Source organism: Chaetodon trifascialis, chromosome 2 (genome assembly GCF_039877785.1).
Source record: "Chaetodon trifascialis isolate fChaTrf1 chromosome 2, fChaTrf1.hap1, whole genome shotgun sequence".
Lineage (NCBI taxonomy): Eukaryota > Metazoa > Chordata > Actinopteri > Chaetodontiformes > Chaetodontidae > Chaetodon > Chaetodon trifascialis.
Genome location: NC_092057.1, coordinates 10,131,565 through 10,151,561, shown reverse-complemented (window position 1 = coordinate 10,151,561; position 19,997 = coordinate 10,131,565). Strand labels below are relative to the sequence as shown.

At 43.0% G+C, this 19,997-nt stretch overlaps 1 protein-coding gene across 1 annotated transcript; it reads left to right on the top strand.

Moving 5' to 3' along the window:
• The first annotated feature begins 1,252 nt into the window (after nt 1-1,252).
• Nucleotides 1,253-19,752, top strand: LOC139343853 (MORN repeat-containing protein 4-like). The gene is made up of 5 exons (XM_070981689.1): nt 1,253-1,391; nt 3,255-3,329; nt 10,897-11,011; nt 12,756-12,865; nt 14,260-19,752. The coding sequence occupies exons 2-5, from the start codon at nt 3,263-3,265 to the stop codon at nt 14,424-14,426; spliced, it is 459 nt and encodes a 152-aa protein (XP_070837790.1). The 5' UTR covers nt 1,253-1,391; nt 3,255-3,262; the 3' UTR covers nt 14,427-19,752.
• Nucleotides 19,753-19,997: the final 245 nt, after the last annotated feature.

Genomic DNA, 19,997 nt, shown 5'->3' with positions numbered 1-19,997 from the left:
CAAACCACAGGATCTCAACAGTGAAAGCACACTTTTCATATATTGTGAAGGGTTATTTTTTTCCAGAAAAAAATAGGCTTATATCACAGTGCACAAACCACAGCAAATTAACTTAACCGTAGAAAATTGAGCGATACAAATGTTCTACACACAACTTGGTGAGAAAGCGCAGGCAAAACGTGTTGCTCATGCAGAGTGCATGAGCAACACTGTATCATAAACACTGAATGAAAAACACCAGACGTCTCTTTAAAAACTGTTCCCAAGTTCAACATGATCACATTTAGTCAATAATCAAGACTTGACATGTTAATTTGTTAAGAACTGCCTTTGAATGAGTCCCTTGTTGCGTGCTTTGTGATTTCTAGTGTCAGATCTGAGTCCATGTGTGCACCTTAAAGGTTGCACACATGGACAACATGCACAAAGGTGCACTGTGAAAAACACCTGGGACAATGATAAATCCAGGACTTTTATCATTCTATCGCTTACACTGTTCCATGGCCTATGTTGCATATTTTACATGTATTCAAATATTTTTAATAAACCAAAGAAACAGCAGCGGGGAGATCTTACTGGCTTCCTATCCAAAATCTTAAGTACACCATTATATGTCTGTATCGATTAAGAAGGGGCAGGAGATGCTATTATCAATAAATCATGATTAATCGGGATTTATCAGTTTATCTAGCAACATGGAGTTCAATGTTGGCCATGGCTTATTAATAATCAAAAGTCATACAGCTTAATACTTAATCCTGGTTTCCCCCTGAGAGACAAAATCAGGACAGCAGAGTTTTGTCTCATTTGGGTCACCTTGATTCCCTTTTTTCCCCCCCCATCTCAGCTTTTTACTGAATTAAAGCCTTATAGGCTTTAAATCCATATCAGCCCCTTTAACAAAACCTCAGTGCAGCTGTTTTAGCGCACAGGGAGAACAATAAATCAAGTTCCATAAAACCCGCCAAAACGCGGGTCTAATCACCAAATTGAAACATGAAATGACACAGTATCATTAACAGGAGACGCGCTGCTGTTTTACAATCCTACAGAGACGGTGGGCAACACATAAAAGAAGGCAAGGGCAAACGTTGCAACGGAGGAGCACTCCGGCTAATTAAGTCGTTGAACCCGTTGCCCTCGACAAAGATGTCTCCCGCGGAGGGCTGGACAGAGGGGACCAGCAGCCAATAGGAGACCGTTTTGAGTCGGAGTGGGGGAATAACAGCCAATCAGATCGCGGCACCTTGGAGAGACGCTGAGGCAGCTCCGCCAGGAAACGAGCAGCTCCGGAAAGGCGAAGTTGTCGCTGAGAGGAGCAGAAATCCTCCAACTGCCGTTGTTTTCAGTGATGTAGAGACAAAGGGCTGAGTTCCTCTTTAATAAAACAGGTAAACCATTTATCTTATTTCTCCAGGGCAGCTCACTGTGTATATGTGTGTGTGTTTCGGAGGCTGACAGCGTCCTGCCGGCAGGATGAAAGGGATTTGGGCGCCGTTACTGTGGCAACATTAGATGGAGGGATACACACTCCTCCTCCCGTCTAATCTGACAGCATGCCTGATGGCATTTGAGCAATTATTCAGCATAATAAACGGGCCTTAGATGTTTTCTTTATGATTGTGAAGCCCAAACCTCTCTTTGATGCTCCTGTCAGAGACAGTTTGCTACAAGCTCACTTGAAACAATAGAGAGGAAAGGAGAGCCCTCAGAGAGCACAGTAAACATGGCTGATGAGAAGACATTTGAGAGAAACTGGAAATTTAAAGTGTCAAACACCTTTAGTAAACACAGAGGGGATCTCTACCACAAATTCAAAAGCCTAAATGAATAAAAACACCTCTGCGCGCCAGTGTTTTCTATCACACCCTTAATGGAATACCAGTATCATCTAGGGCTCATGGTCAGGGTTCACAAACAGGTGAGGTTTCCCATAAAGCACTATTTTAACAGCATATTAGCCATTAGCTGCACCCATCGTTCTCAGTGTAAGTTAACACACTCTTGATTAACATGTGGCAGCTCATCAGAATAGGCCTCCGTCCTGTTTTGTAGTGTTGACGTGCATCAACTTTCCAGAGGAGCACCTGCTTTGTCGCAGTCGCTCCTTGCACTGGCACATCCCAGCTATTGTACCTTGACTATTTGTGGCATGTCGAGTGGATGCTCGGCGGCATCGGGGAATAGGATACCGATGCTACATGTAGAAAAGCTATAACTACATTTCCCAGCAGCAGTTGAGTAGCAAACTATTTGTATGTGAAGTCCCGCAAACTAAAGCTGTGCTTCTAAATTTTATGTTTTCTTAAACAAAAGCCCAAAAAGGATAGAAATGATTCTGCACCTACCTGTCTTCTGATTCAGGAGAAAACTGAGCAGGTTTGTTGGACCAAATGGAGCCGAGATAGAGCTGGATGGGAGCCAGTCTGTCCTAAAGGACACACAGGGGATCGGGGAGCTGGTTAGCCTCAGCCAGATTTCAGCCTCGTCCCACACTTTAGGGTTGAACTGACGCTGAAACAATGAGTTAAGAATTAATTCTGAATCAATGGACAGTTTAATTATTTGTTTTGTGTCTGTTGTGGACCTTCATGTGTGTCATTTGTGAGCCAGGTCTTTTCCTCACATCAGTGTTGAGCCTCATAATGCTCTCATCGCTGAATGGGAGCAAATCTCTGCAGCCAGGTTCCAAAATCACGCGGAATGCCCCAAACCAGAGGAGCAGAGGCTAATTAATGCCCATGGTTTTAAACTGAGATGTTCAACAAACACATGAGGGTGTAAAGTTGGGGTGTCCAATGTTTTTAGCCACACAGTGTATTCGCTGGGAGGCCGTGCAGTGAAAAGACTTGTTTGGGGTCTGTAGTTTCTGTGGCTGGCTGCGTAATCTGGACATGATTTGTGCTGCAAACACACTGCAGTGTTCAAATGGTAAATGGATCGCATTTATATAGTGCTTTTCTAGTCACTTAAAGTGCTTTACAACACAAGCCAGCCATCTTGCCCAAGGCTACTGTGACATGTAGACTGCAGGGGCCAGGTATGGAACCACCAACCCTCTGAGAAGCGGAATGGTGGACATATTATTTGATGAAGTCCGGGCCCTGTGTGTGTGTGTGTGTGTGTGTGTTTGTGTGTGTGTGTGTGTGTGTGTGTGTGTGTGTGTGTCTGTCTGTCTGTCTGAGAATATCAGAGCATCAGGTGACAAGCTCCAGGTCTTGATGATGGTGTCTTTGTGTTGTTGTGTATGCCAGCCGGACCCATGACCCTGACACGAGGCTCCTTCAGCTACTCCAATGGCGAGGAGTATCACGGCGAATGGAAAGAAGGCAAGGCTGACCTGCTCTCTCACCTGTCCATTTTCCACCACTGGCTACATGCATGTACAGCAGAAGTGTTTCAATGTGATTAAGACAATAATGCATGTAAGGCAGAGTCCATATATTTGATGCATGTAATTATGCATTTTTCTAGTCTGACGACCAACACAAGTCTGTATTCACCCAGTCATACGATGCACAGCATTTGGGGTTCAGTATCTTGCCCAGGGATACATAGACTGCCAAGGTCAGGGATCGAACCACCGACCTGATTATTGGCCGCCCGCTCTACCTCCTAAGCCACAGGAGGCCCGATAATAATAGTAACATGGAGTCCTCAGACTTTGTTTGCATTAACAGACACTAGTTGGGGCATGTGCACAGCTTAAATGCGTTTGTTGATCCGAGGTCAGGTTGAGTGTTCTCTGCTCACTGTGGGGACAATGATGAAGTCAGTTTTCCATTATCAAGATCACAGGGTGAAGAGTCAGTGAGACAAATGCTGCAAAGCATGGATATCTTACTGGTTTTAGGCAGGTGCAGGGTGACATTTATATGAGAGCAGGGTGTGTTTTTCAGGACAGTTCAACGTATTACTCATGTGAATGCACTAAATTTAGGGAGTTGTCATGGAATCATTAAAGTGGCTTACAGCACCTCTGGCTCTCACCTCCGTCAGTGTTCTCTTGTTCTTCTATTTACTCCTCGCAAGACCAGCAATCACTTATCAGATTGAACTAAGCTTGAATATGCAAGGAATTCTGATGTGGTGGCTCTCATCATTATTAGCAAATTTTACGTGCAACCTGCACTTAAAAGAATTAAGTATTAAAAGTGGATGTATGAAATAAAACATTGGAGATTGGGGTTTTTTCTTTTGTTGTTGTTAGTTAATTTTTGAAACATAACTGCTTGTACTGATGGTAAAATATGAAAGGAAACAACAACTACATATCAAAAGTTTGGTTCACATCAGTTGGAGCCTCTAATCCAGCGTGCTTGGATAAGCCCTCTGAGGAAGGCTGAGCTGTGTGACACCCCTGTAATTGGAGCACACCCTCTGGCTCACTGTTTAAAAACTATAAACCACTGCAGCATTGAAGAGGCGTGTCTACTGAGACAGCCCGGCAATGCCCAGAGCCTCCAGCATGTCACAGTCAATCTCCACCCCTGGTGCCATTGTGGAGCTTTTGGAGTCAGATCGGTGACGGTTGGTGGAGATATGTGCAGGGTTTTCTCCAAGTGCTCTCACTGTGCAGCACAGGGCCTCTTAGTTTTCTTTCACAGTTGCACCGACCTTGTGGGTGGCAGAGACACACAGCAGGGGTCCCAAATTACACCTTTTTGCTGAACCATCGGCGCATTGGCACAGGCCCAACTACCAAGTGTTTTCAAGCTCCACTCCCATTCCTGGATCCCAAATGAGGCCCTGGCCTCCCTTATCTGGGGGAGATCACTCATTCCCAAAGGTGCCATCCGCAGAGGGCTTTAGTCTGGGCCCTCACATGGGACCAGTTTTGCACATGAGATCTATCTGAGTCAGGGTGGCACGGTGGTGCAGCAGGCAGTGTGCGGGCCTCACAGCAGGAAGGTTGCTGGTTCGATCCCCGGGTAGGGCCTTTCTGTGTGAAGTTTGTATGTTCTTCCCGTGCATGCGTGGGTTCTCTGCGGGCACTCCGGCTTCCTCCCACAGACCAAAAACATGCTCATTAGGTTAATTGGTGACTCTAAATTGTCCTTAGTTGTGAGCGTGAATGGTTGTCTGTCTTTGTATGTTGCCCTGCAATCGACTGGCGACCGGTTCAGGGTGTACCCCGCCTCTTGCCCGTTGACAGCTAGGGATAGGCTCCAGCCCCCCCGCAACCCCGAAAGGGATAGTCAGGTATAGAAAATGGATGGATGGACCTATCTGGTTCTCCCAAGTCAAATTAAGGAATATAAACTAAGTCTTTATGGGACTGTGAGACAGTGCTTTTACCTCAATTTAAGAAATTAACATGGATGTAAAGCTGTCAAAATTAAACAAAAATGACACTCAATTATTCTTTCGGAAAAAACAGGTTCAAACCATTTGAATAGCTGTTACATATTACCGATATAATATCTATATCTAGTTTTGTGCATCATGTCCTTCGGAGGGCAAACAGTAAGAAACACACTACCTGTATATGTGCATTTATTACAACATGAACATTTTTTAAAGGATCTACATACCTACGCGTTACAAAAAACACAAATAAAATAATGTCCTATAATGTGTTGTTAAATAATTTGCTCACATCAGCTTGACGTACATTTCATTTTCTATCAATGAAAGTGACGTTATTTGCAGAGTTTCCTAAAGAACCACGTGTTCTGGATGATTTCCATGTGTGGGAGGCACCGGTCAAACATGATGGACCCTATTTTTCCATGTTGTTGTGTCTCAGTGACTCGTAGAGACAACAGTTTTTAAAACTGGTGCAGTATTGATCTGTATTGAGTGCTGCAGCTGACAGCCATGAGCTGCCATGTAATCCCTGCAGGCGTATGCCACCGTCAGAGTACAGTATGTCCGCTAAACATGTTTGGTTTTGCCACAGACAGGCTCAGATTGTTATAATAAATGCCTGACAGCATTATGGAAAGGAGATATCTTCTTGTTACAGATACAGTTTGTTTAATAAGAAGCTGATACTATAACGCTCTCGCCAAAGCGACCAGACTCCATTTACAGAAACAGTGATTTTATCATCGTGAAACACGCTACATTCAAACTCAACAGAAACAAAATAAAACTCACCAAAACCTTCTTGATTCATCTTTCAGTGTTCCAGCAGTCACCACCAGCTCTAGATTGGCTGAAATAAGCTCTTAATTCACAGAATTGGGAGAGGAGAGAGAGAATGGGCGGACATCAGAAAAGCAAATATTTTCACATCTAACTCTGGAACGTTTTGGCAGCTGCTGACGATTTGTAAAATCACCGCAGCACCAGCTTCTGTTGCGCGGGGCTTTAGTGTCTGACAAGTCTTTAAATGCATTAATCTGTAACTCAAACTGGACTCAGCTGATCGTGTTTCATGTCTCACCAGTACCTTAAACAACATGCTCCGTCCAGCACGTCCCCCTGGGTTGTTTTAATGCTGGGCTGAATCCCAAATTAAGGATGCCTAATGTATTAGGAGGAAGCGGGAACATCAGAAAATATGATAAAAGTGTACTAAAAGGAAGGCATCTTCAGCAGCTTTTAAGGAATGACCAGAGATTTCATGTGAGACTGAAGGCTCAGGAGAAAACCGGGTGTACTGTAAATGAGTCACAACAGCAAAACTTGTTGGCTTTCAAATGAACCTGCACTTGCACAGATTGCATCTCATGGGCAAAAAACAGAAAAGGGTGTCAAACTGAAGTCAGTAACTACAGGAAAATGTGCACATGCACACATACACGCACAGACCATCTGGTGCCAGTGAGCCTGCTGAGACAGGATATCACACTACCTAAACCAGTATTTGCAGTTTGACAAAAACACATAAGACGACCTTTAGGGCAAGGTCACGCGAAGAACAAAAGTTTGGCACCAAAGCGGGCGTGAAGCTGCGGGGAGAAACATATGGTCTCTGCACGGTTAGCACAAAACTGTTAAACTGGTTTGGCTGTGATGCTCTCTCAGGTTTTTCATACACAGCCATGTTTTTTTTTTAGCATGGATGTTTCTAAGCGATGACTGAAGAAATTAACCCGCTAATAGAGTTGATGCAGCTCCCTGTTGGCTGTTTGGAACCGCCAGGATTTAGTACCATTGTATTGATTTTTAAATAGAAAAACATTTATTTTCAACATAAATAATGAAAACTGTAGCCGGCGTTCGGGAGCTTCGGATCACTTCACATGCTCCTCGTCAGCAGAGGCAGTTTGACCCCGTCTCGAATTGTAGATGTTCAAATTTCAAAGGCTTCAAAAGATCAGAAACAATCTCACTGCATGTTCCAGTTAGAAGCTGTTCTGGAGCTTTCAGTCATATCACATGAGCTTCACTTTTACGCCAACATGGACAAAAAGCTGAGTCTCATTCACAGTTATGAGAAGGGATCTGACTCCGTCTGCTGATGGAGATCTTGCGATATGACAAAAGGGCTGAGGTTCACTCTTAATCCCGGGAACACGTACAGTATTTGTCACAAAATCTTGTGATCTTGTTGCTGTTGTGCATCGTGAACATAATCTTTAAACATGATCTTAAAATACAAAATATTTTGTCATGAGCGAGATTTTCTGAACCATCCGTAGATATTACTTTGCTTTAGATGGCTCCCTCTCACGCTTATTATTTTTCATTTGTTACCTGCTGTTAATGACTTTTTAATGAAGTGTCTCTTCCTTGTCTAAACAGAGCTAAAGCACGCTGGGAATTTGCTTTGTAGCGTTTCACACACTGTTCCCTGAGTCACAATTATTCACCAGCACATCTAAAATGTGTTCATATTCTGTTGATTTTAACACCACACGGGGAATTAACACCGCTGACTTTGCTCTGTAATATTCAATTGTGTGTGACGGTGTGTGTGTCGGGAGGTGTTGTCATGAACACAGATTGATGCGTGGCGTGTCTCTGCGTCCATGCATGCAAAGTCACTGTTTGCACACAAACATGTAGGTGTGTGTCGGACAGAGGTCTATGGTGTCACATGAATAATTCAGCAGCGCGCTGGTTGAAGACAGGCCCGCGGGCTATCGGGTTACAGGAAGTAGGGTGGGTACATTCACAGCAGCTAAGGCACAGTCAGAAGCCATTTACTACTGTACTTCGCCCATGCAGTCATTTAACATCTATGCATTACCGCTATTGATTGACATAAAAGCCGGACAAATTCAGCTAAACCGTAATTAGCCAGAGACCGTGACCCGACACGAGATTGGATAGAGGCGTTACAAAGCTGAGCGACAGATTAGAGTCTGTCTGGAGGGATCAAATCCAGAGAGACGGAGAGGACATGACTGTCCCATGCTGCAGCGGGCCACCGACAATCTGTCCCTCCAGGAAAAAGTGAAGTGTTAGCATCTTAGTAGTCCGTAAAGTACTTACACTTGTGCCGCTTGATTTCATTATATTCAATAAGACCGTTCATACTCCGACGCTCCTCTAACGCTTGATGGAGGATGCTCCTCTCTGCGTTTGTGGACGGACGACCTCTTCGACACCCCGCAGATCGTCACGTTTCAGCGGCTACTCCGTGAAATTTCCTCCTCCGGGCTCTCGCTTCCACCTGTCAGGGTTTTTGCAGAATGGAGAGCTGGATTTAAGCCCCTGTTGGCCTTCTTCTTCGCCCATATACACTTAATCGAGTCCGGCTTGTGCACACACACACACACACACACACACACACACACACACACACACACACACATCTGCACATATGGATGCGGGATGTTGGAGAGGAAGAAAGACTTTGAAAATGGAATGCAGAGCTCCAGATTTAGTTTCTGCCAAATCTCTTCTCCAAATCTCCCGTGAAAACCCTGCTGAGATTAGGCAGAGAGCAGCACTTTAAGCAGCCCTGACAGATGGACTGCCTAATTTACTTTGCCATTAGCTGGGAGCAAGGGACAACACTCGCTTGGCTCACCCTTGCCTCAACCCCCCCAACAAGCAGCCCGCCTCCCCTCCTGTAAATCCCAATCCGCTGTTAGGGTCCCCCCACTTCTCTCCTCTCCACCAGTTTCATGCCACTTGGCGAGCTCACAGTCAATCCTATTCCTCGCTTACAGCTGCCATGAGGAACCCGGGACCTCCTCAGCCTGCGTCCAACTGTGCCTCACATCCAGTTATTCTCCTAATTCCCGCTGGGCCTGCTAATAGAGGTTGGCAAGGAGAAACGCTCACTTCTTCCCTCTCTGTCTCCTCTGACTGCCTTCCTCCTGATCCTGGAAATTAGTCGCAGAATTAGTGGGAAAATTGGGTCTCACCTCCATGGGAACACTGTAAGAAGGATGATATGAAAGGGAGCAGCTCAGCTTTTGTCTTTTAGCACTGATTGTGAACCTCCTGAACTGCAGCTCAAAATCTGGAGTTAAAATGAAACGTGAACCACCACCGCTGACTGTGGTAGGCTGAGGAACCTGTCAATCAAGCGAACATCGTTCCTAATCTACCCTCTTATTAGCCTCAATATATTATATGATCTGTTTTAACGATTAAAGCCACAGAAACCACATCACACTGGCTCCCAGTATGTTTTGGAAATGATTTTAAGATCTTGGGCAGCACAGTGGGGCAGCTGGTAGTGCGCATGCCTCACAGCAAGAAGGTCGCCGGTTCAATCCCCAGGTCGGGCGGGGCCTTTCTGTGTGAAGCTTGCATGTTCTTCCCATGCATGCGTGGGTTCTCTCCGGGTACTCCGGCTTCCTCCCACAGACCAAAAACATGCTCATTGGGTTAATTGGTGACTCTAAAATTGTCCTTAGGTGTGAGTGTGAGTGTGAATGGTTGTCTGTCTCTATATGTTGCCCTGCGATCGACTGGCACCCAGTCCAGGGTGTACCCCGCGTCCCGCCCATTGACAGCTGGGATAGGCTCCAGCCCCCTCAAAACCCCGAAAGGGATAGTCGGGGTATAGAAAATGGATGGATTTTAAGATCTTATTTATTACTTTACGTCTTCATGGCCTTGCACGTTATTCAGGTACACTCCAAAGATTTTGGAGTGGTGAGGACTGATAACTGATGGTGTGAAAACACTGATGAGCAGACAGAAGCTCAATTTGTTTACTGCACAAATTTGTGCCCACAGATGTTTAGTGAATAAACCCCAATGCCCTTTCATTTTATTTGCAGCCTGTAGAAGAACTGGCATCTTTTTGTTTTGGGGAAATGTTGGACGCTCACGGTCGTGTTTTGGCTTCAGCCCTGTTTATTATGGTTCCAGTTTGATCTTTTATACTGGGATTTGTGCCAAAGGGCTGTCGTTAAAACTCAGAAATCAGTACATAAATTAAATAAACACATGGGATGCAGTTGATGGTACAAGGCAAAAGAAAATTTACCTCCAAACTGTTTGGTTCAACGAGGTCGGGATCCTACACGACAAGAGGAGGAGCCGCCTTTCTGGAGAGAATGCTTGACCCACACTGCTCCATAGTGTCTTTGTTATATCAGCCTTTAAAAATCCACTATTGGAGACCTCCAGTCTGAACCTTTGTCTTCACCAGGATGTTTTCTATATCATCTATTCAGTAGCGAACCGGAACATCTCAGAAGGCCAAATAGACCCATGTATTACCGAGGTTTCGCTCGCACTGTTGTCGTGGAGGTTTTGTTTAGCTGCCTTCGATACACATGAGAGTTCTGAGTTTCCATCAGCTCTGCCAGCTGCTCGTTTTGGTCCAGGAGGGAAAAAAAAATAAAGTGTTGCCTACACAACTGTGCTTTATGAGCCCCTCGATGGTGCAAAGAGGAGACCCTGTCATCAGAGTCTTAAATGGGTTATTCAATGACCAGAGGTGGAGATCAGATGCAGTTTTTGCATTGTTGTTGTTGTTTGTTTAATTCCAAGTATTACCGTCAGTTCCTCAGCTGTGTGTGTTTGCTGCTGCAGGTCTGCGTCATGGCCTGGGTCAGCTGACCTTCAGCGACGGGACGTGCTACACCGGACAGTTTGAGAACGGCCTCTTCAACGGCTGTGGGGTGCTGGTCTTCCCCGATGGCTCCAGGTCTGCGCTTCACTTCCTGCTCAGCTGACCTTTGAGCTTTGAGACTGAAATCGCTCATTTAAAAATGATTCAAAAACTTTAGCTCGTGTTTCTGTCGTTGAATACCTCTTAGTCAGTTTTTTATTTTACTTTATTTCATGTAGTTTTTCTTAAAGCACTCTTAAAGTTTAATAGTAGTTAGTTTAATAGTTGTCTGTCATGGAGGGAGACATGTTTACTTCAGGGTTGCATCTAATGCTTATTTTCACGATCGACTTATCAATTATTCTTCAGTCTATAGAATCATGTTGTTGAAAATCGTCTCTCACAATGTCGCAAAGGTTACAGGTGTTTTGTCTGACCGACAGTTCACGGCCCAAAGACATTTCATTTACAATGAAATAAAACAGCAGAAAGCGACGAATTGGCACATTTTAGAAGCTGGAAACAGAGAATGTTTCTAGTTTTTGTTTGATAAACTCTGATCAATTCATTATCACTTTTTTAGATTCACTGTCAGCTATTTTTCTGCTATAACAGAAAGTTTATTGTGAAATTCAGTCATTTAGATGGGTGATGTCCCAATCAGAGGGGTGCTTAAAGGTGAGTCCACGTGGCCTCAGTCTCTTTTGTACCTTAGAAATAAAGTGAAACAAGCCAGTGGAGAATCTGAACACAAAAAATTTGATCTGTCACCCTTCTTCCCACAGTCCTTTTAATACATTTGCAGATTATGTGTGTGGTTAAAAAACTTCTGAATTCATGTGCTTAAATTGCCTGAATGTTCTCAAAAGTTCTTTCTTCTGCTTTCCTTTATTTATTGATCAGAAAAGAGTTCCATTAAAGGACGCTGTTCTGTGACCCCAATAGATAGAGAAAAAGGTTCCTCAACAGTTTAAATTCTGTTCCTTCAGAGGTTTTTTTATCTGCTCCTCTCAGTTTAATGGAGGTGAAATGTTCAAGTACACCTGAGGAGTTGCCTGTGCAAGGCCATCCGTTGAAATTGGAAAGCAGCTAATTCTTCCAAAGTGTTGAATGGAGGCTCCCTGCCTGCCACGGCGGAGCTCGGACCCACAGCAGCTGCAGTGGACTCCAGTTTAAATGTCATTTGAGAAACTGCTGTTCGAGCACGAAATCAAAATCCATTTTCATACGGGAAGAACAAATCAAATGAATCAGTTTGGCTTTCAGTTAATGATTAATAACTAATTATCATTATGAAGCAAGACAGTGCTTCTTTATTACTATTTTACCTCAAAACTCTGGAAATGAAAGCTCTCAATAATGTCATGAATAACCAAAACGCCGAGTCTAAAGTAGCAGCTTGTGCAGAGAAGTAATAAGAATGCAGCTTTTGGCACCTTCATGTGCGCTTAACTTTAAGAAACCGAAAAGAGTGTCAAGAAACGCATTTCAGATTCCCCTGAACAGCCATGACAAGTGTCCACGCTGAGTTATGTGACATTGCCTTTTTCTGCTGCCTTTCTAAAGGTGAAAAAAAGGTTCAAGAAAGTTTTGATACTCCCAGTACATTTTTAACTTTAGAGACAAACAGTTTTTCCCGTTTTCTGCTTTCATGCCTAAAATTCCAAACATTCGTGCAATCATAAAAGCATTCCTCCTGCTTTTGAAAGACGGCCCTCCTCGTCCTCCCCTCGGCTCTTTTCCTCTCAGTTCTTTCATTGTTCAAATAAAAAAAACGATCTGTGACTTTAATTAACAATTTCCTGCTTTGTGAAAGTGTTTTTATGTGAATGTTTTTTAGGTATGAAGGTGAATTTGTTCAGGGCAAATTTCAAGGCGCCGGCGTCTTCACTCGCTTCGACGGGATGAGGTTTGAGGGCGAGTTTAAAAGCGGATGTGTAGACGGCTACGGTAAGACCTCACTACTCAACTCCTCAGAAAGGTCTTGGCTTTTGAATGCAGGCGATGTCACTGGTCTGAAGATCAACATTCTGCGCCTCTGGCACGTCAGGGCCAATTTTGGTAAATTAAAAGGGAGATTTCAGTATCTCAACCTTTGACTTGGGGTCACTTGCTTCCTTTTAATGTTTTGTTCAGTCTGATGAGTTTTAGAATTGTTTTAAAGTCTCACAAAAATAAGGGAATGTTGAAGTTTTGTAATTTCCCGTCTCTCTCTGCTCTTTGCTCTGATATAAAAACTTAAACTATATGAAACTGTGAAACATGTTGATAGTCTGGTCTGAAGCCCGCTGTGCGTCTGCGCTCCAAGTCTCTGGAGGTAATCAACACATTTTTATTTGACGGCTGCTGGGTGGCCGGGGTGGAACAATGTGTCACCGTGACAGCTGGCTCATTTTTGTGCTTGTAAAAATAGAGGTGGAAGATAGAGATTCCTTCAGTTTCCTGAGAATCGCAGCCTGGCGTTTTTAAAGAAAGGACTTCATTCCTATTTTTTGATGCAGTTTTTACATAAACATGAACCCGAGTTCAGGCACCGTTAACCCTTATCTGTTATATGAAGGAAACGACGACTCGCTGCAATGACAGAAGATTCTGAGTTTAGCTAATTAAATATTTCAAATAAGGCATTTAACAAAGGACGGTGAGAAGGTTCATGCAGCAGTGAGAAAGTGCTGACCGGTTCACCCCAAGCAGACAAGATAGGCAGACATGAAACCAAAACCTGTCTGAGAAGAAAAAATAAAATGCTGAAAATAAAATGTTACTGCACACTTGATCACTGCAAGTTGGTCTTTATATTTTCATGAGCGAGCAAAACTGGGTCAGAAAATTTGAACTCGTCTCTGAAATGTTTTATCATTTAGTGTTGGACTGGGAGCATTTTGCAGTTTGGGAGTTCAGGCGCGGACCTCGAGCCAGAGAGGAGACGTTTGCTCATTAGTATGCAGATATGTAAATCACACTGTCTTTGCTCCGCCCCTCACCCCCCCTCCCCAACTGCATGTGAAAAACAGCGACAGGAAGTTGAAACTGAAAACCAGTGACAATGAAGAAAAAAAGAAAAAGAAAAAAAACTCACCGTGTAAAAAAATACTATAATTGAAAAAATAAAGTTTTTTAAATATCAAAATAAAATGAAATGATTTTAAATGTTTGCATTTTATTTTTCAGTGGAAGTTTCAGTTCAGTTTCAGTGCCAAAATTCATTTTCAAAGCCAAAACTTACAGTCACTGCTCTGGCCCCAGATACCAGATAACTCCGCTAACCTGCTTTAGGTTTAGGTGCTTTTTAGCATGTAAAAAGGTGTAGATTATATATGTTACGAGGAGTCTGTCTGGTCCAGGAGTGTTGACGTTTACGGATGGAGGCCCCGGCGGTGGCGGCGGCGGTGGCGGCAGCAGCCATGAGGGCCTGTTTGAGACCAGCCAGCTCATGAGGAGGGAGAACAGCCAGGGGGCTGTGCAGAGAGCGCAGGCAGCAGCCGCCAAGGCCCGAGCTCTGGCCATGTGACCGGGACTACATCACCCACAGTGCCCCAGTACCAGGATCATCCTCCCCCATCATCCTCCTCTTGGTTTGAACAGCTGGTCGTTATTTATGAAGATTTTCGTCTCATTCTTTTCCTCAGTTAACTTCCATCCAGTTTCTTTCTTTGTTGTAATCTAACACATCAGCAGGTTATTTTTTTTAACCGTAATTCTTGTGCTGATATTTTTCCGTCTTCTTTTATTTCTCCTGCCTGTAACCTGCAGTTTCCTCTGGAGTACAGATCAATGGCTCCAGGAAGCTGATATGTGTCCACCGTATACAATTCTCTCTTTTTTTGCATCCGATCGCAAAGCCACTGATTCAGGATCAGCTGAGTCAATCACAAATTAACTGTTCAGTCAACACACTGGTGCTAAATCTGCTTCATGCTCAGCTCACCTGACAAAAACACAACCGCGGATTCAAAAGTGCATGTAGGAACTTTCCAGTAAACACTGATCCGCTGATTTTCACGTCAAAGAACGTCCAGACATCTGCGCTGAATTTAAAATGTTTACCGTCTACGTCGCATTAGTGTTCAGCAGCATCTTATAGAATCTGAATCTCACTGTTGAAATCCCTGGTTGATACCGTTATTGATTCTAATTGGTTCAGTTTTCAACATTTGGAAGTAGTCAAAGTTATAGATGGCTGAAACTCAGAGAATCAGTTTAGAAGTGTAGTTATCTTTTGTTATCTGAGAGGGAAGAACTTTTTAATGGCAGCCTAATTGATGTTTCCAACCTGTAGCTACTACCTGAAAATGAGATGAGCTGCAGGAGAAAGAGATGTCTGACACATTGAAGTGACAGCTAGAGCTTTTTTTAATTTCCACACTTTATCATTGAAAGTTACTTGCTGCAGCTTGTCGAAGTCCCAATTCAAAACTAGACTAAAAAGGGATTATTTGAGTAGAGAAGACACACCACTCTGGTTTTACCACAAAATCACAGTGCAATCACAACTATAGTGGACGTGAGGCTTCATGTCCAACAAATCTTTGAGGGACACTGACTTGACAGAGCGTATTAACCAAACAACAGCATCATTTTAGCCTTCAGCATCATCTGTTTGCTCACAGAATTGACCTGTGAGTGTGAGGACTGAACTCGTCTGCCACCGGTGATGCTTTGTCATTTTAACCTGAGAAGTCCGTTAATGCTGCCTGAATTATTTGGACATTATTAGGACAAGAAAGTTCATTAGTATCTTTAGAGACTTTAGTGAATTTGGGATTTTTGCCAACCTAGAACCAGATTGAAAATGGAAGCTGCAGCCTGAACCCAACTCTACTTCCTGGTTGTGTATAATCAGTGTTTCAAGAGCAGTTAAATGACAGTATTTAAGACCTGCTTCATAATGAAATATAGTCCTTTTAATACCGTTTTAATAAGAAGGGTCAAATGTTACTTTGTAAAAGTAAAAAAATTTCAATGTAAAAATTTCCAATATTTTTTTCATGATGAAAACTGAGCAGAAAGTTCTTTTAAGAAAAATCCTGCTTACTGTTTGCTTATAAACCTAACACAACTAACTAAAGTCTAACCAAAATAACTATAAATAATTTGCCTGTATTTTCAGTTAATACCAAATGACAGAGTTCTTTCCACAAGACTTCCTCAGAGATTATTAAAAATAACTTTTAAATAATAATAACAATAATAAACAAAATGTTACCAAATTTTCTTTTCCACCAAATTTCACCCAGTTTTAACTTTGACATCAAAATACATTTTAACCCTCAGATCAGTCAGATCAGTGCTTACTGGCTTTCCTGCCCTCCTTGTTCTGACATCTGACCTCTTACTGGTGCTCTAGGATTTAAATATAAATTGTTTGCTATCAGTTAGCGAATTGTCAGAAAGATCTTGGCTAAAGTAAACGTGAGCAGTGTCTTTTGTTGTTTTTCTTTCACTCAGTGCCATTACAGCTCAGTCTGATCACAGATCAGCGGGAACGCCCCCCTCAGTGCCAACCAAGCAGTGCCAAAAGGCTGCAGCTGATCCAGACTCAGTGGCTCGTTGTGAGAGAGGAAGTTGGGGGTGTAGATGATGGGAGGAAACGGCAGAGGGGAATGGAAATGCCTGCAGTGTCCAAGGTGCTGTAATGAGTGCAATTTCTATTTTGGAGGTGCAATTTGATAATAACGTGCAATTTCTGTCTGAAAGCAAGATTCCCCTTCCAGCAGGTTTTACGTTCGCAGGTGAGCATCTGGCTGCTTTGTGTGCAGAAGTGGCTTTGTGGGTCAAAGGGAGGCTTGCGTGATGAAACGAGGCGGGGTGTCAAGCGACTCTGAACTGAAGGGTTTCATTCCACAAATACATGCAAAACACCATTTTTTTCTCCGATTTCTAAAAACAGATCATTTGTTATTGTTATCAGGAATCCATTAGGTGCTTCAGCTCAATGTCAGGATTAATTCACCAGAACAAGACTTCATGACTATTTCCGATGTGTGTGTTTTGAAATGAAACTCTTTGCTTCACCTGTCTGCTTTATGCAGCTTTTTTTTCTACTTTTCACATCCCTGATTAGTGATGCCACTTTCAGTGTTTAGTGTTTGTGTATAAACCACCAAAAATCACCCCCAACCCATCAGAGGAAGTGGGGAAAAAAAGGTGTAAGCATCACTGTTATGAACTTAAAGCTTGTGATAAGCTCTAACTAACACATATTTCATGCGTGCTTCGTGCCTGCTGGGAATCAGTGTCTGTCTGTGTAATGAGACTGGTGTGTAGACGTGCCATATGTGTATGTGTGTAGTCGTACTGTGGGTTGGTTGGTGGGTGGGTGGGGTATTAAATGGGAAATGGAGTTAATTGTCGGTTATGTGATTATCTCCGAGTGCGATTAATTTAGGATGTGGTTTCGGGGGCTGATGTCTTCCCCACTGACCAATTTGACAGCGACATAGAAAACAGCCGGACTGATGGAGGCATCTCACACCTTTTAATTGGCTCTGGGACTCGAGCAGAGACACTGCTAAATGGAGCTGACTGTTGCCTTCAGCTGAGGCGGTTTTCAGACCGGGGGGAGTGCGATATGCACCATCAGTGATCTGTCAGTCTTGGACACTGTGTTATTACCAGACAAAAACCTTGTGACTTTGATTTTAGTGGCTGTTTTTTTGTAACATTTCTTGAACTCAGTGATCCCATGTTCCTTCACAGTTAGGGATCACAAAACCCTTTAAAATGCACCTTAAAATCTCAACTTGAAAAGTTGCCGTTTGATATTAACATTAAAGACTTTCACTCAGCAGCAGCAGTCAGGATGGCTGTGACTGACTTCATGTTTAACTGTGATGAGTCTCCATGATGACGCACGGTGCTGTCGAAATCCACCCTAAAACAGAATTCACACATTTCCTTCCACCTCAGATCATAACTCAATGTCTTAAAACAAGAATTCAAGAGAGCTCAGAGTTTATCAGTATCATTTCTCTGTGAAATACACTTTACACATCAGCTAAGGCTAAAATAAGCGTGGAAAACATCTTTTTTTTTACATGGATGTTGCTGCTGTTGTTTGCTTCAGAGCTACGATGAAACGAACAACCACAGCAGAAAACCATGAAGACAACTGAAGGGGACACAGGACGCCCCCTGCCCTCAATTCGCCCACTGTATTTGGTAGCTTAAAGGAACATTTCCAGATTTTTGGAAAAAATGCTTATCTGCTCTCTGTAGATGTGATACCGCTCTGATGTTTGCACAGTAAATATAAAGCTATAGCCAGCAGGCAATACGTTTAACTTAGCTTAGCGTAAAGACTGGAAACAGGGGGAAGCAGCTACCCAGGCTCTGTCCAAAGGCAAAAAAATCCAGCCAGGCAAGCAGTTTTCTCCTGCTTCCAGACTTTCTGCTACGCTAAGCTTCAGTTTCTGCCTGCAGGTGAGAGCGATGTTGATCATCTCGTCTTGCTCCTAGCATGAAAGCAAACAAGTGTATCGCCCAAAATGGCTCCAACCCTGATTCCAATGCTGTGAGATGCTGTGAAAAAATAATAAAACAGAATGTGATAACTTACTAATCCTTTTTAACATATAATCAACTGGAAACAGTACAAAGACGATATATTTAAGGTTTCAGTTCACAATTTTTTGTAAATATATACTTATTCTGAATTTGATGCAGCAACAAATTTCAAACAAGTTGGGACAGGAGCGGCAAAAGACTGGGAAAAAGGTGGAATGCTCCAAAAACACCTGTTTGGATCAATCCACAGGTAAACAGGTGCATTGGTAACAGGTGATAGTATCATGATTGGGTCTGAAAGGGGCATCCTGGGACGGCTCAGTCGTTCACAGGCGTGGATGGAGGGAGTTTCCCCACTTTGTGAACACATGATTGTTTAAAGGATATTATCACATGGACTCAGGAACACTTTGTAAAACTGCTGTCAGTTAACAGTACATTTGCAAATGATTGATTCTGTATTTATTGACTGTTTACACAGCAACTAAACTTTTTCTGGAATTTGAGTTGGAACTAAATCAGTCTGCTATTTTGGAAATAAGATTGTTTGTTGTCTTGTTGGAAGGCTGAACATTTTTGCCTGAGCTACACTAGGAGTTTCCTCCTGTTTCCAGGCTTTGTGCTAAGCTAAGCTAAGCTAAGCTAAACACCCCTTGAATCCATAAAATTGATATCAATCATTTGCCTTTGGGTAAAACAACATAAAGCATTTTTGTAAATCTCAGGCTGTTCCTTAAAGGTCAAACAGAGGCATAATTTTTCATAAATGGATGGTACAGCTAGCCTGTTTGGCTCCTATATAGATCATCCAACATAAATATTTAAAAACTGAAAGAGGATGTTCAGGAAGTGATTCATTCTAGATTTGGATTGACACTCTTTATCTGGATATTCTGTTTTAGAAGTGATTTCAAACAGTTTGAGGAGACTTGATGCTTTTTAAATGGCTTATTGTAACAAATGGTGTCAATTGTTCGGCTGACTTGAGGCTATATGACTGTTTATTTATTGTTTGTGAATGTAAAATTCCTTTTTTTTTTTCCTCTCGGTGTATTTTAGGAAGCAAAGTCTGAGTCTGTGCTGAGAAAAAATGTTTACTTGTGTCCCCTTATTCTACACACACATGAAATGGAGACGTAATCTGTGTCGATAGATGCTGTGCAGTGTTCACCTCTCACACTCTTTCACACACTAACACACACACTCTTAAGCCTGTGCCGGCCTGATGTATGGCACAAGCAAAACCAAACCCATAGTCACCACGATAATGAGAAAATAAGGAAGCAGCATTCCATGGCTCTGTTTGTTCAACAAGTGAGCGACTGGAAATGAAAAAAAAAAAAAAAGACACAGAGGGAGTTTAACAAGTGCCTGAAAAAACCCTTCTTCTACTGTGCTTTGAATACTTTGAATACCGTCTGTTTTACTAACTTTTTCTTGTCACTGTTTTTTTAAACGCTATTTGTCCTTTCTCTGCCTAATGAAGAAAGGCAGTGTGGGGGCGGAGGACAGTGGTCGACCAGTTTAAATCACTCTCTGAACGAACGACACGACCGACTCGCTGCAGGCCTCCGCA